The following is a 17,626-nucleotide window of genomic DNA, read 5'->3' on the forward strand; positions in this document are numbered from 1 at the left end:
TTTATTTTTATTTGACTATTTATATACAGTATTTTTCGGACTATAAGTTGCAGTTTTTTTCATAGTTTGGCTGGAGGTGGCGACTTATACTCAGGAGCGACTTATGTGTGAAATGATTAACACATTAGCGTAAAATATGAAATAATATTATTCACGTAAGAGACTAGACGTATAAGATTTCATGGGATTTAGCGATTAGGAGTGACAGATTGTTTGGTAAATGTATAGCATGTTCTATATGTTATAGTTAATTGAATGACTCTTACCATAATATGTTACGTTAACATACCAGTTGCTTATTTATGCCTCATATAGCGTACACTTATTCAGCCTGTTGTTCACTATTCTTTACACATTTTAAATTGCCTTTCAAATGTCTATTCTTGCTGTTGGCTTTTATCAAATACATTTCCCCCAAAAATGTGACTTATACTCCAGTGCGACTTATGTTTTTTTTTCCTTCTTTATTTTCGGCCGGTGCGACTTATACTCCGGAGCGACTTATACTCCAAAAAATATGGTATGTTTATTTTTTCTGTTGTCATTTGTTAAGGCTTTAATGTTTTTTAATGACAAAGGCGAAATAATTATTGCACGTCACGCGGGTTCATTTCCTGTTGTAGACTTGTCCGTGTCATATTTATCCAAGTATCACTTTGTGCTATCAGGGTTTTTCCTGGCTCAAATTGAGGCAGAGGTGGTACAATACTGACCTTGCGTCAGAATTTTTACGCAAAAAAATTGTAGTTATTTTCAATTTACAGTTGTTGTAAAGAACACCGTAATATTTATTGTCATTTTTATTATCTTGATGGGTAGTTTGCTGTAAAATCATAAGTCAAATAGATATTTAAGTATGTATTTTTATTTAGACAAAACATGTTTGGAAAGTATGATAATATACTGTAATATTTGTTGCAATAATGGATACTATTAAAGTGTAAAAGGCATGCAATGTCAAGCAGTACATATATTTTTTCTGTCAAAATGAAAAAAATCCATGACATTTAGTGAGAGACTATGAAGTACTTTATTGACACATATCATTTGCAGGTGTTTGCGGGCCAGATAAAATGATGTCACGGGTCAGATCTGGCCCCCAGGCCTTGAGTTGGACACCTAAGCGCTTGCATGAGAGAATGATGGCTCGTAGCTTGTGTCGAGACACTAGTAGATGATTTTGAAGGAGCCTTGAAGCGCTCTGTGGACAAAAATGTTGTCACCACCATGAATGGAAGGGAAGCTAACACTACTAGCTGTGTTCACTTTGTTCACAGCACAGTCTGGAGTGTTCTGTAGGAGTCCAGTGATCCAGGCTCCGTATCATGCTCCGTATGGCAGAAATCCACTTGTTACGGCGGTCAATGTTATGTATTTAACAGTAGAATTAACCCAACACTCTTCAGTCATCCACAATCTTGGTCTCGTTGGGCCGCAAGCTTCACAGGAAGCCTGGCTACACCCCAGTGAGACGTAAATATGATCACAAAGTCCAATGTTCTGTTGTGGTAATATTTCATCTTTAAAATCAGATGGGCAATATGAGCCCATCAACATGGATGAGCGAGCGAGAATGCTGTGATGGCAACAACAAAAAAGACAATGTCCGACCTCGTTTTTCCAACTGGGAAAAAAAAGCATTTTAATATGTTCAATATTTATCGTAAGTTAAATATATGCTTTTATATATGTAATTTACCTGAAATTAAAGTAAAAGTTTATATCCTTTTAAATGGTTACTGGTTTCATTATATGATTATATTATAAACACTGAATTTTTGTATCAGTTATTTCTTCAGTTTAAGAGCATGATGTAGAGAAGCTGTCTGCATAAAGTCAATGATTGCATCATGACAGGAATTTGTTGATTGACAGTCTAAAAGTAACATGTCTGCCTTCACTCGTTTTTGTCACAGTTTGATGCATTTTTATGCATACAATATAAAAATGGCAAATCGATTCGTAACTTTAGAGAGAAACATCGCAGTTTCTCAAAATCTTCCTGCCCTAATACTGTTTATTGTTACGTCCCACGTTCAAAATGCAGCTTTACAAACACACACGGGTAGAAAAAGAGTATTGTAAATAGGCGTGTATACACTGGAAGTGAAATGACACTCAGGCATGCTTATGGATGATAACCAAAATAGTTCAAAGAAAAGATAGACTTTCTTTGTTGTTGTATTGTGTTGTCCAGCAGCCTCCAGTGATGAATGCTTGTGGCCATGCAAATGAAGCTTTCTAATGTGTGTGAACTCTGCCACCTTGACAGTGATGAAGCTTTTTTAGCCACACACTTCCAAAGTAGACTGCACAATAAGCACTTTTATCCTCTAAAACACCGCTGTTCACTTGTTTTCCTCACGCAATTTCTGTTGCACGATAACATCGTTAGTAAGGTGACGTGAATCCCCCTCTAATAAAGTGCTTGTGCAGCAATGCTTGCGTATTAGAAGAATTGCTGCAATTAGAAAAGGGGTGTGCAAAAAGTGTGTAATTGATTACATTTCATTGTATTGCAATTTCCTATTCTGTGGTTAACATCACATGAGTGGCTCCCTGGAGCTTTTTTCAAAAATGTATGAAAAAGGATGGAGGAAAAATATATACCGTAATTTCCGGACTATAAGCCGCTACTTTTTCCCCTGGTTCTGGTCCCTGCGGCTTATATAAGGGTGCGGCTTATTTACGGCCTGTTCTTCTCCGACACCGACGAAGAGGATTTTGGTGGTTTTAGTACGCAGGAGGAAGACGATGACACAATGATTAAAGACTGACTGCGGTAGGCTGGTTATTTTGATAACGTACAGGCGAGTACTTTGTATTACTTTGCAGCGTTGTATTATTTGTACTCTGCACGAATGCTGTTCGCCATGTCAAAGATGTGAAAGTTTGATTGAATGATTGAAAGAGTTATTGTTAATAAATGGGACGCTTTGCGTTCCCAAACAGTCATCTCTGTCCCGACAATCCCCTCCGTGGTAGCAGGAACCCCTATATACTACGCTAATTACACATCAAAACCCTGCGGCTTATACAAGGGTGCGGCTTATATATGGAGCAATCTGTATTTTCCCCTAAATTTAGCTGGTGCGGCTTATAGTCAGGTGCGGCTTATAGTCCGGAAATTATGGTATTTAGTTTGAATATGGTTTGTGTAGGAGGACAAACATGACACAAACCTTCCTAATTGTTCCACATCACACTGTTTGTACTAAACATGCTTCACTGATGAGAGGATTTGCTCAGCGCCGTTTTGTCCTACTCATTTTGGCAGTCCTTGAACTCACCGTAGTTTGTTTACATGTACAACTTTCTCCAATGCTGCCACAGAAAGACGTGTTTTATGCCACTCCTTCTTTCTCTCATTTTGTCCACCAAACGTTTAATGCTGTGTGTGAATGCACGACGGTGAGCCTTGTTAATGTTATTGATTTGCTGGAGTGCTAATTAGGCATATTTGGTCAGTGCATGACTGCAGGCTAATTGATACTCAAATGCTATTTAGGCTAAATGTATGTACTTATTGCACCATTATGCCTTGTTTGTAGCTATATTTGAGCTCATTTAAGTTCAAGTACCAATGATAGTCACACACACACTAGGTGTGGTGAAATTGGTCCTCTGCATTTGACCCATCCCCTTGTTCACCCCTCGGGAGGTGAGGGGAGCAGTGAGCAGCAGCGGTGCCGCGCCCGGGAATCATTTTTGGTGATTTAACCCCCAATTCCAAGCCTTGATGCTGATTGCCAAGTAGGGAGGTAATGGCTCCCATTTTTATAGTCTTTGATAGGACTCGGCCGGGGTTTGAACTCACAACCAACCGAGCTCAGGGCGGACACTCTAACCATTAGGCCACTGAGTAGGTCACTAAGTAATGTCCTTTACTTATGTCTTCTGTGTATATCATTTATAGTTGCATGTCTCATAACACATTATCTGTATGTGATATTGACTGCACTTCTGATAGTTGTTTGTGTGCTGTTCTAGACATTATAGATCCAGTCACTCAAGGCGCACGTGGAGACCTATTTTAATGCCAGCTTGTGGTCGGCCCACCTCCAATGCATTGTAATGGACTGTTCAAGGCTGACCGATTGTAGACGTTCATAAACACTAAACAGTGGTTGGATTAGATGACTTTGAAAGTCCTCGTTCAGTCCGTATTTCTAACTGGTTGTGGTTCTCACAGTGTAGTCCTTCCTTCCATAGCGAGTCAGATACAAGTTAGAGGTCCTTATACACATAATAATAACAATACCCGTATGTTGAAGCACAGTACGCCCAGACTATGGTAGCCGTAATGCTCCGACAAGCCTAGCGGTGCGGCTTCGTAACCTACCAAAGGCGTAGTAAAACCTTCTAACAGATTTATTCGCGCTCAAAAGCAGAAGTATATTACTGGAGGGGGCGTGGTTACAGGATGTTGTTGCCAATTGGGAAATGTTTTCGGACTTCTTTGCATGCATGTTATATCATTTGACATGACATTTTCAATGATAATATTGTTAGTAAATGTTCTAATAAAAATTCAGTGGCACATGACAAAGTGTCAACAAGAAAGCCATAAGAAGTTGGTAGATGAGAGTACATCTCAAGGTCGAATATAGTGTAGAAATGCACCCAATTGCAGGAAATGTTGTCTTGATTTTTAACATTTTTGGGGGGTTTGTGAGGCAGCACTCAATGCTAATAGAAATGTTCTTTTTTTTGTTCATTTTTCTTTTTTTTTTCCTCAAATGGTGCTTACATCCATGAATATCTAGGCCAAATAATAGCAAAAGTAGGAGTTGATCAGTCTTTCCAGGAATTCCAATTCACAGAAAGTCAACCAATCCCTGTGACCTTGCAACTTTGTGCAACTTTCCCAGACATTTTGTGCAGTCAGCGTCATGGGCCCAATGACATTTGTCTCTGAGTGGCGCTCAAACGCGTTCATCAACTGTCGAATCAACACTTAAGTTTGTTTCTTGTGTAGCCCAAGCAGGAACAACAACATAGCAACTCTTTATTGGTCAAACCACACAATTGCCTTCTTCCTGTTCCTGTCTATGGTGCTAAGCCTTCTGGGTAATGTAGTACATAAACATTTGTATTCATACATTAATTTCACATTTCAAGGTAAGACAATTAAGAAGATATTTTCATTTGCAATGCTGACTTAGCAAAGATGCAGCATTTACATGTTGAAGTGGGATTGAGCGCTATAGAGCGCTCTCAACAGTTCACATGTTTTTAACGTGCGGGGGTAAATGTGTTGGAACATAAATGAATGTTTTAGACTTTTCAAGTGTAAAACATACACAGAGAATGTCTGCAACTTGTAGACCACACAGCAGACAACGAATAATTAGGAAGCCTTTGGTGGTGTTTCTGTCTGTATTTATTACTTTTACTTATATTACTCAAAACAAAGTCCTAATTTGACAATGAGCTTTGAATATGTGTTTTTGCTGCCATCTAGTGTCTACTTTGAAGTCTGTGGTATAAAATGAGTAAAACATCCACATCTCCCATTTTTGTTGCAATCTTGTGCTTTTTTAGGTTAAGTTTACAAGGAACACGTCAAACGTTTCTAACAAATTCATCAAATTACAAGTTCATTTTGTTCAATTCAAAACATTGCAACTTTTCATGTGACTTTGTGAAACGCTACTGCCAATTCAGACGTTTTAGGCCAAGACAATCACTAAAGGAAATCCTGGAGGGACTGAGTGTGGTGTTTTTACACCTCTGCTATGGAGATGATGCTTCTAGATCCTTCTCGGGTCACACGTAAGGAACCATGTGTCAAATGTCAAACTGGAGTGTGGCTACAAATGTGCCAAGTTCTCATGCTAATTGAGTCAAATGACGTCATCGTTGACTTGTACTATCAGCACATGAGTTCCTAGCCAGCAAGTGTCCTTCCACGCTCTCCAGCCTCACCCAGCCAAAGCCATTTTTCCGGCCGGGTGAGCAGTAATGTTCCCCTTTTAAAGCTATTCATGGTACAATAAGGCTTAACATTTTTATTTGAAGACTTGGTATTGCTGAGAGAGGCTCACCTCACAGGCCATTAATGTTGCCTTATTTATAGCTCTACTCTAGGTTTTTCTTTTTTAACTGATGATTTATTTTCTTTCTACATGTTGCAGAGAAGAAAGAAGTGACCCAGAGTCTGGAGAACTACACCTCCAAGTGCCCAGGTGGAATGGAGGTCATCACCTTACCTGATGGCCTGAAGCTGCCCGCCGTGCCCTTTACCAAGCTCCCCATTGTACGGTAAGTCAGCAGCTACCCCTGCACTGGACATTTCTTTCATGAGGGTTCAAAATCATATCATCCCTTTTAGGCATGTTTTCATTGAGTTTAATAACATACATAGTATCACATTATTATTACCGTGTGAATGCTGAAAAGCCATTCCTTCTACCACATTCCAATCACTCCACTATCAAAACATGCCACTTATTCCACTATTCATTTCATGTCGGAAATTTTCCCAAATTTCCCAGTTTTCCGTAACATTTATTCTCTATTAAAAAGTGTTTCTACCTCCATATTTGTCAACCGCTTCAAAATGTTCCAAAGTCAAAATGCTTCTTGATAGTTAGTCAATTGTTAGCACACTAATATTAGCACGATTTTGTCGGTACAGTAATCCCTTGTTTATCGCTGTTAATTGCTTCCAGGCTAGGCTATTTCTATTGGAAAATAGAATATTGTTATAACTACTGCATACCAAAACCTTTGAAATTCAGGTTTTAACATTATGAATGAATGAATGATCTTTATTGTCATTGTACAGGTACAGGTCCAACGAAATTTAGGTTGCTTCCCTAAGGTGCTTTGCATTTAAAAAAAGAAGAAACCACACAATATACAAAAACAACACAATATACACAATATGCAATATGGCCTAAGACCACTCTAAGAGGCAATGAAGAAAAAACGAGACAGTAAAAAGTATAAAGTGACTAGTGAACTGACTAGAGAGGAGTAATGAGAATTATGAGAACCGATTTGAAATGACCGCCACTGTCCTCTTAATATTTGCACATTTTGTAGATGGCTGTCTGCGGGTACATCTACAATATATATAAAAATCACGTCCACATCACAGACATGCTGACAACGCTCCAAACAATGGCGTGCATTTTGTTTACATCCGGTTTTGGTGCACAAAGTCTTTTTTCGGTGGTCAAGTTTTTGTCAATAGTGCGCAAATAATAGGCTATATCTATCAATTGATACTGTAAGGACCAGCTAATTAGAGGTGGGAATCTTTGGCCACCTTACCATTCCATTACGATTACAATTACGATTGGATTAAAAATCGATTATTAATGCATCTTTAATTTATGAATATTGATGCCGTTTTACATTTCTTTTTGTTTCACTAAATAAGCGTTTATCACTTTTTCAAACAGTGCATTTGTGAAAAGTCCCATCACATTCATTAAATGATTAAGTGCCCTAAAATAAAGGAGCTGAGCAACATTTTAGAAATGTCTGCATTACTTTATTTACAATAAATCAGTGGTTCTTAACCTGGGTTCGATGGAACCCTAGGGGTTCGGTAAGTCGGGCTCAGGGGTTCGGCGGAGGTCAAGACACACCCGACTCATCGTGTAAATAAAAACTTCTCCCTATCGGCGTATTACGGATACGACAACAGCAGAAGTCAGACTGATTTGCAGGTGTGTCATTTGTTGTGAGTTTATGCACTGTGTTGGTTTTGTTGTTTGAACAAGGTGATGTTCATGCACGCTTCATTTTGTGCACCAGTAATAAAACATGGTAACACTTTAGTATGGGGAACATATTCACCATTAATTAGTTGCTTATTAACATGTAAATTAGTGACATATTGGCTCTTAACTAGTCATTATTAAGTACTTATTAATGCCTTATTCGGCATGGCCTTATTATAACCCTAACTCTCTAACCCTGACCCTAACCAAATAACTCTAAATTAAGTCTTTGTTACTTAGAATATGTTCCCCATACTAAAGTGTTACCAAAAACATAACTTTGTCTTGAATTTGATTTTTTTTTTTTTAATTTTCACTAAAGAAGGGTTGGGTGAATGCGCATATGAAACTGCTGGGGTTCGGTACCTCCAACAAGGTTAAGAACCACTGCAATAAATACATCGATGATCGATTATTGACGTTTACTAATCGATTTTATAATCGTCCATGTCTGAATCGATGCATGTAAAAATAGATTATACACCCCCACCTCTACAGCTGATGTTAATGTTTTATGTTGGTGTGGTTTGGTTTTTCCCATATAATATCATCATATATATCATTTTGATGCATATCTTTTCTTTAAAAGGCTAAAAAAATGTATATTTAATGGATGATATGTTCTTATATTATCATTGGCCAAGTATGTTTAACATGACTTGGTCTCTCTCTTTGTTCAATGCAATGTCAATTGAAGTGAAGTGAATTATATTTATATAGCGCTTTTCTCTAGTGACTCAAAGCGCTTTACATAGTGAAAGCCAATATGTAAGTTACATTTAAAGCAGTGTGGGTGGCACTGGGAGCAGGTGGGTAAAGTGTCTTGCCCAAGAACACAACAGCAGTGACTGGGATGGCGGAAGCAGGAATCGAACCTGGAACCCTCAAGTTGCTGGCACGGCCACTCTACCAACCGAGCTATGCCCCCCAATTGTTGCTGCTTTTAGTACAGGTGCTACATCATATTCTGCCCTCCCCCAATGTTGCCTTTGAATTAGAGATGTAAATAATAACTTGTTGTTTTGTCCACACTGTAGTCACTAAAACTAAGCACACTAAGGATGCTTACATTAGCATGTTTGTATGCTAGCTAGCTTTTTTTATTGCTGATTTTGCAAATGTATTCGTATATTGCTTGCAAATTATTTGCATTTCTCTTTGTGTTTTCTGCATTCACACACAACAAAATGTTGTTTTCTAGTACCGTAATTTCCGGACTATAAGCCGCACCTGACTATAAGCCGCACCAGCTAAATTTAGGGGAAAATACAGATTGCTCCATATATAAGCCGCACCCGACTATAAGCCGCAGGGTTTTGATGTGTAATTAGCGTAGTATATAGGGGTTCCTGCTACCACGGAGGGGATTGTCGGGACAGAGATGACTGTTTGGGAACGCAAAGCGTCCCATTTATTAACAATAAATCTTTCAATCATTCAATCAAACTTTCACATCTTTGACATGGCGAACAGCATTCGTGCAGAGTACAAATAATACAACGGTGCAAAGTAATACAAAGTGCTCGCCTGTACGTTATCAAAATAACCAGCCTACCGGTATATGAAAAGTCAGTCTTTAATCATTGTGTCATCGTCTTCCTCCTGCGTACTAAAACCACCGAAATCCTCTTCGTCGGTGTCGGAGAAGAACAGGCCGTAAATAAGCCGCACCGTTGTATAAGCCGCAGGGACCAGAACGAGGGGAAAAAGTAGCGGCTTATAGTCCGGAAATTACGGTAATTGTTAATATCACTATTAAATTGTGAGGTATTTTGTTATATACTACACATTTTTCTTTGACCTGTGTGAAATAAACAACTTTATTATCCAGAAAATAATGATGGCATCAGGCATTCATTTTCTTTTCTTTTATTGTCCTCATTTTATTTGTATTCATTTTTCATTTTAGCTATGTTTTATTTGACTTGGCCTCCGTAAAAAAATACATACTTGATGTTCTTTATATACTGATTTTATTCATTTTCATTGTATTAAGTGTAATGGTGAGTAAATGAAAAAAGCAATTATAAGAAATATGTTTTTGGAGAAGTCATCAATTTGGAGACGCCGAGTCTTTCAACAGCATTCGAAAGTGTGATAAAATAATGAGAAAATATGTGTGTTTTCCTTTGCTGCGTGAAATAGGTCAGTGAAGCTCCTCAACCTCCCCGTCAGCCTGCGTCCTCACAAGCTGAAAGGCCTGCTGAGTCCCAACGTGTCCACTGCCAGTCCCTTCATCTACTCGCCCATCGTCATGCACAACAGAGGAGAGGAGCGCTGCAAGAAGATCGGTAAACTCTCTCTTTCTTCTTCCCTCCTAGCCTCGGTTATGTCCTCATCATCTGTCCTGCATATGAGGAACATGCCAGGAGGTGCACTTGACTGCACAACAAGCTTCATATCTCTAAGTGCTGCAATGAATTCATGAAATATTCCAGGAACTCTGCACCGCCGGCTCCACTTCAGGCTTATCTCTTCTTACCTTGCCTTATCAAACAAGATGAACATTTGGCCACTTTTATAATCTCGCCTTAATTACGCTGAGATGATATGAGCCAACTGCTCTTATCTGCCTCTGCAAACACCAAGTGTCTTTTCCTCTCAGTCCTGTGAGACATGAAAAAGAGCTGCGGGAAAAATGTTGACTGAGATTTATTTGCACAGAAATTACACCTAGTGAAATCACTCTTTCATTAAACCTCCTGTAATGAAGACCCTTTTTGTATTTGTTAAATGCCTTAAACACATGGGAATATTGTACAAGGGCAATGGTGTCCAAACTGCCACAACTCATTCTTTTACTGGCCTGCTGCAAATTAGAAGAGAACTATTTATAAAAATCTAATTAAAAAAAAACTTTAAAAAAATGGAATAAAAGACTATAGAGTTTTTGCTCCAAAAATAATAATGAATCTAAATCGATGTTATGAATAAGCGACATTTTCAATTACAACTATTCCACTTTGAAATATTTTTCGGGGAAAATATTGCAAAATCTGTGTTTTTGTGTCAATATAAAGTATGTTTTCTTTGACCAAAGGGGTAAAACAAACAAACAAAACCAGAAAAAAGACCTAGAACCTACGGATAGATCTGAAGTTGATCTCGTAGATCTGGGATTTTTTTTAACTCTCATTGCTCAAAATAATGAATCAATGTTACAAATGATTGACCTATTCAAGGCTCCAATGACTTCACATCAAATATTCCACCTGCATATTTCGAGTTCGGCCATTATGTAAAGGGCATTAAATATCAAAAAATACAATAATACAAATACAATTTTAGAGCAGAGGTCCCCAAACTAGGCGTCCAAAATGTTTTAAATGTGTCCTGTCTCAGCGTTAAGTAGGGGTGTAACGGTACGTGTATTTGTATTGAATCATTTCGGTACGGGGGGTTCGGTTCGGAGGTGTACCGAACGAGTTTCCACACAAACATATTAAGTGGCCACCTCCGCTTCCTTCTGTTTCTGTCAGTACTGTACACAGCACCCAGCATTGTCCCACCCACACAAACATCTGATTGGTTACAAACAGAGCGGTAACAGCCAATCAGCAGTGCGTATTCAGAGCAGTAACAGCCAATCAGCAGTTGCTTATTCAGAGCGCATGTAGTCCGTGTTTAGCGTTTCGCAGGTAAGCATCAGGCAGCGAACTCTCTCCAAATGATAATAAACACCTCCCAGTCAACTACTAGTAACATCACTATGAGCCCGTTGACCTTCTAGAAATATAAAAGGCAGCTCAGCTCGCTCGCAGTCCTGGCTTGAGGTGAAGGCTAATTCGCTTTTAGCGTAACGTTAGCTCATTTTGCGGTGGTTGTGTGTGTGTGTGTGTTACGGACAGCAAAGCCCTGTCTGTCTGTTATTTCACTTGAACTTTTTCTGTGTTGATTGAGCTGTGTTGAAGCAGCAAAAAAGGACATTATGTTAAATGAAGAGTTTCTGTCTCTGATAGTTGATATAATAATGTAAGTGCATCATTAAGCCTACATGAACTCCATGGTGTTCAGGGATGAATAGTCTCTCCTATTGCTATTGTACCATTTTTTCAGCTATAGTTACATGAATCATTAGTACTGGAGCAGCCTAGTTTTGAATGGCAGGGTCCCTGCTATCACATGTTGATAAAAATATAACATTTACATAATAAAAATCAACTACAGGCTTCCCAAATGCTGTAATAAATTAAGCATGATGAGTTGACTTGAAACTGTTTAATGTTGCACTTTTTATATGTAGAAGACAAGTTTTGTCATTGTATTTAATCTGAGCAACAACTTGAGGCAGTTTAATGTTGATTAACATGGGCAGAATTATTATAGTGTTCCCAATGTTAAAAGGATAAAGCCATTGTTTACACATTTGGTAAATAAATAACCAAAAAATGTATAGTTTGTTGTTTTCTTACTGTACCGAACCGTGACCTCTAAACCGAGGTACGTACCGAACCCAAATTTTTGTGTACCGTTACACCCCCAGTGTTAGGGCAAATCATATTGTTGATGTACACATTTACCTCACAACACAGTAGTGTAGGATACTTCTCTTCTTGCCTTATTTGTATTTGACTCCATTCCATCTTTAGTCTTTTCTTATTTGTATATATATATACATATACACACACACACCCTGGCCAAAATATTTTCACTCAATGTGGCTGCTAAGTCAAAAAGTTTAGGGCCCATGATCTAGACAATTAAGTGTTGAATAAAAAAGTAATAATAATACAGCGGTACGGAAAGTATCCAGACCCCTTTAAATGTTGCACTCTTTGTTTCATTGCAGCCATTTGCTAAAATCAAAAAAAGTTGGTTTTATTTCTCACGAATGTGCTGCAAAGAGGAATGGGCAAAGTTTGTTGCATGGTATTAATATTCAGAAAGACTTGAGGCGAAGGTGCATCAACTAAGTATTGAGCAAAGGCTGTGAATATGTACCTACTTATTTTTCATACATTTGCAAACATTAGTACATGTTTTCTGTCAAGATGGAGTGCATTAATGACAATGTTTTTCATACCTAGCATTGTTCTCTGTTTGACTCATTTCACTTGATCAAACCTTTTCTAACATTCCACACTACTAAATAATACAAGTATGTATGACTGATGGTATTGGATTAACATCAGTATGGACTAATACTCAAGGCTTCAAAGTGAGAAAGTGTATGAATATTGAGTTCCTTAATGAGAGCCAGCATCACATTGGTGTAAAAAGTGGTGTTCCCTCAAGGAGTGTATCTGATGACTTTCAAACTCATTCAGGGTATATTAGAAATATACAATATAAGAGCTTGAAAAGTGTATGGAATTTTTGGAGGATTGAGATGAAAAGTTTTGGCAAGCATATGTTCTTTCCCCTACTTAATTGGTTGGCTATGAAAGCCCACCTGTGAGTGAGACCCCAGGCTCTAGTGGGCTCTGCCAGACATTCACATCCTATATTATATGTCTTCATTTCCCAAGGTGCATTACTAGACTTTGCCTCCCCTAAAACCCTTCAAACCCTCCAGGGTGTGCATCATGTCTGTCTGTAGCAACTGAAAAGTTCCAGTCTATGCTATCTATCAAATGGTTGCTATCAGAAAAGATGGATAATGTTGTAAGGCTCAATCTCATTACTGTTTGTTTTGTCTCAGACATTAAGTGACATCATCGGCATTGTTCCAGAATGTCATTATCTCTGCATTCTGTCTCAATGGAATTTAAATCTGCCTTGGACGTCACGACACGAGGAAATAATGGCTCCTTTCACAAATGAAATGAATTGGTATCTTTTTTCTTTCTTTCAGACTTCCAGTGGGTTCAAGGAGATGTTTGTGAGGTGCAGCTCATGGTCTACAACCCCATGCCTTATGAGCTTCGAGTGGAGAATGTGGTCAGTGGCATTCTGTTTATTCAGTCATGAGGAAACCTAACTTGTTCATAGATAAGACACACATACTTCTGACAACTAAGTTAGCCAGCAGGCACAAGACATTGATACAATGTTGATTATGCATACATGTCCTTTAAAACATATTTTGAAACAGAGTTGTATTTTTTTAATTGAGACAACATTGATGTCTAACGTTGGATCCACATTGGTGGTTAGGAAATAACCAACATTGGAAGGTCAAATAAACGTCAATGTTGTCAAAAAGCATGTTGTTTTAACGTTAAGTTTGAGTTGCTCAATGTCAGGACTAGAGATGTAAAATCGGAAATGATCGGTATCGGTTTTTTATTATCGGTATCGGGTTTTTTATTTTTTATTTTTATTTTTTTTATTAAATCAACATAAAAAACACAAGATACGCTTACAATTAGTGCACCAACCCAAAAAAACTCCCTCCCCCATTTACACTCATTCACACAAAAGGGTTGTTTCTTTCTGCTATTAATATTCTGCTTCCTACATTATATATCAATATATATCAATACAGTCTGCAAGGGATACAGTCCGTAAGCACACATGATTGTGCGTGCTGCTGCTCCACTAATAGTACTAACCTTTAACACTTCATTTTACTCATTTTCATTCATTACTAGTTTCTATGTAACTGTTTTTATATTGTTTTGCTTTCTTTTTTATTCAAGAAAATGTTTTTAATTTATTTATCTTATTTTATTAATTAAAAAAAAAAGTACCTTATCTTCACAATACCTGGTTGTCCAAATTAGGCATAATAATGTGTTAATTCCACGACTGCATATATCGGTTGATATCGGTATCGGTAATTAAAGAGTTGGACAATATCGGATATCGGCAAAAAGCCATTATCGGACATCCCTAGTCAGGACCTAATTCAACATGTACTCAATGTTGTTTCAATGTCTTGTGCCTGCTGGGTTGGTGCTAAAACATGAACAAACACAGAATAACATGAGTACAGGCCAAGGAAAGGTGGAATAACAGACGTCTAGACAGGTCAGATCGCTGCATGGACACACAAGTCTTAGAAGACATGCGTAAAAAGACAGCCAATCAGGGTACTGCTTCACACAAATCTGTGTACAGATACACACTTTTTTCCACACACACACAAATCTACAGACAGATTTTTTTAATTTGTTTTTTACACACACACAAATCGAAATACAGACACACAAATTAAAATATGCACACGCGGATCTGATTACACACAGGCACACACACATACACACACACAGATTGAGATACAGACACACAAATTAGTAGATGGACGTGTGAATGGAATTACAGACGCACAGATTGAGATACACGTTTGCAAATAGTTTTGCTACAATAATACTTCCATACAAAAAGTATACAAAATGAGTACATGTTAGCAGTTCTGAGCTCCGGAGAAGGATTGACCAAAACTTATAATAGCTAAACAAAAGTTTAAAACTATATCTACTACTCTTTTAGATTCTTTGGTTTTTGCCTTCCAAGTCCTCCTGTGTCCAGGGAATTATTGCCAGAGTTTGTAAAAATCGACCTAATCACTCCAGTATCAATCATTTACTGATACCACCATTGGTATCGACATGACCAATTTCTGGATGGAGCCGCCCTCCTCTTACGTGTGGTGTTGTGACTCCGACAATGCAGTTGTTATATTATATTCTCTATAACTCTCATTTCATGGTAAAAACTGCTTCCTATGTCTTAGCTATTAGCAACGCTGCTCCTGGCTTGCTCTCGGTCCGTAACATGTTTGATAATGGTACTTTATAATGTGAAGTGTGAAGTGAATTACATTTATATAGCGCTTTTTCTCAAGTGACTCAAAGCGCTTTACATTGTAAATGATACCTAAGATACTAACAACTGTAGATTATTTGCTGTAACGGAGGTGATTGTTTTTAGTCTAGTGGAGCTGCTCCACACTGTGTATGGAGACACATATTTATTCTAATTCTAATATGTGCCATAGAGTATCCTGTGTTAGGTATTGAAAGGCATTCATTGGCAATGGCGACAACATACTTTCTTCACAAATATCAGCCTAAGTTGCTTCCAGAAGGTTCACATTTGGACTTGCATACAGTGAAAACATATTATTCTTTATCCGCTAACCATTTGACACCAGATCTTGTATCTTCAACTTGAGCTCCCGGACTCAAACACACGAGGTCATCAGCAAGGAAACTTCAGGCGCTGTTGTTGTAGGCATGAAGAGTGACAGCAAGAGATATCACACACCTGCTCTTTCAGCACTCAACATGCCTGCTTAACGATCAATTGTACTATTAGTATATTATGTATTACCTCATGCAACATGCCTGCTTAACGATCAATTGTACTATTAGTATATTATGTATTACCTCATGCAACATGCCTGCTTAACGATCAATTGTACTATTAGTATAGTATGTATTACCTCATACAACATGCCTGCTTAAAGATCAATAGTAGTATTAGTATAGTATGTATTACCTCATACAACATGCCTGCTTAAAGATCAATAGTAGTATTAGTATAGTATTTATTACCTCATACAACATGCCTGCTTGATGATCAATAGTAGTATTAGTATAGTATGTATTACCTCATACAACATGCCTGCTTAAAGATCAATAGTAGTATTAGTATAGTATGTATTACCTCATACAACATGCCTGCTTAAAGATCAATAGTAGTATTAGTATATTATGTATTACCTCATACAACATGCCTGCTTAATGATCAATAGTAGTATTAGTATAGTATGTATTACCTCATACAACATGCCTGCTTAAAGATCAATAGTAGTATAAGTATAGTATGTATTACCTCATACAACATGCCTGCTTAAAGATCAATAGTAGTATAAGTATAGTATGTATTACCTCATACAACATGCCTGCTTAATGATCAATAGTAGTATTAGTATAGTATGTATTACCTCATACAACATGCCTGCTTAAAGATCAATAGTAGTATAAGTATAGTATGTATTACCTCATACAACATGCCTGCTTAATGATCAATAGTAGTATTAGTATAGTATGTATTACCTCATACAACATGCCTGCTTAAAGATCAATAGTAGTATTAGTATAGATCAATAGTAGTATTAGTATAGTATGTATTACCTCATACAACATGCCTGCTTAAAGATCAATAGTAGTATTAGTATATTATGTATTACCTCATACAACATGCCTGCTTAATGATCAATAGTAGTATTAGTATATTATGTATTACCTCATACAACATGCCTGCTTAATGATCAATAGTATTAGTATATTATGTATTACCTCATACAACATGCCTGCTTAAAGATCAATAGTAGTATTAGTATAGTATGTATTACCTCATACAACATGCCTGCTTAAAGATCAATAGTAGTATTAGTATATTATGTATTACCTCATACAACATGCCTGCTTAATGATCAATAGTAGTATTAGTATAGTATGTATTACCTCATACAACATGCCTGCTTAAAGATCAATAGTATAAGTATAGTATGTATTACCTCATACAACATGCCTGCTTAAAGATCAATAGTAGTATAAGTATAGTATGTATTACCTCATACAACATGCCTGCTTAATGATCAATAGTAGTATTAGTATAGTATGTATTACCTCATACAACATGCCTGCTTAAAGATCAATAGTAGTATAAGTATAGTATGTATTACCTCATACAACATGCCTGCTTAATGATCAATAGTAGTATTAGTATAGTATGTATTACCTCATACAACATGCCTGCTTAAAGATCAATAGTAGTATTAGTATAGATCAATAGTAGTATTAGTATAGTATGTATTACCTCATACAACATGCCTGCTTAAAGATCAATAGTAGTATTAGTATATTATGTATTACCTCATACAACATGCCTGCTTAATGATCAATAGTAGTATTAGTATATTATGTATTACCTCATACAACATGCCTGCTTAATGATCAATAGTATTAGTATATTATGTATTACCTCATACAACATGC

At 37.3% G+C, this 17,626-nt stretch overlaps 1 protein-coding gene across 6 annotated transcripts in view; it reads left to right on the forward strand.

Moving 5' to 3' along the window:
• The window catches only part of trappc9 (trafficking protein particle complex subunit 9), a 253,708-nt gene that overhangs the window by 45,083 nt on the left and 190,999 nt on the right, over positions 1-17,626 (forward strand). For all 6 annotated transcript variants that reach the window (XM_062029344.1, XM_062029342.1, XM_062029343.1 and 3 more), the window contains 3 exons: positions 6,138-6,264; positions 9,882-10,027; positions 13,531-13,616. In XM_062029344.1, the coding sequence (XP_061885328.1) occupies positions 6,138-6,264; positions 9,882-10,027; positions 13,531-13,616 (359 nt within the window). The remainder of the gene's footprint in view (positions 1-6,137; positions 6,265-9,881; positions 10,028-13,530; positions 13,617-17,626) is intronic.

The sequence above is a fragment of the Entelurus aequoreus genome, linkage group LG20 (assembly GCF_033978785.1).
Source record: "Entelurus aequoreus isolate RoL-2023_Sb linkage group LG20, RoL_Eaeq_v1.1, whole genome shotgun sequence".
Classification (NCBI taxonomy): domain Eukaryota; kingdom Metazoa; phylum Chordata; class Actinopteri; order Syngnathiformes; family Syngnathidae; genus Entelurus; species Entelurus aequoreus.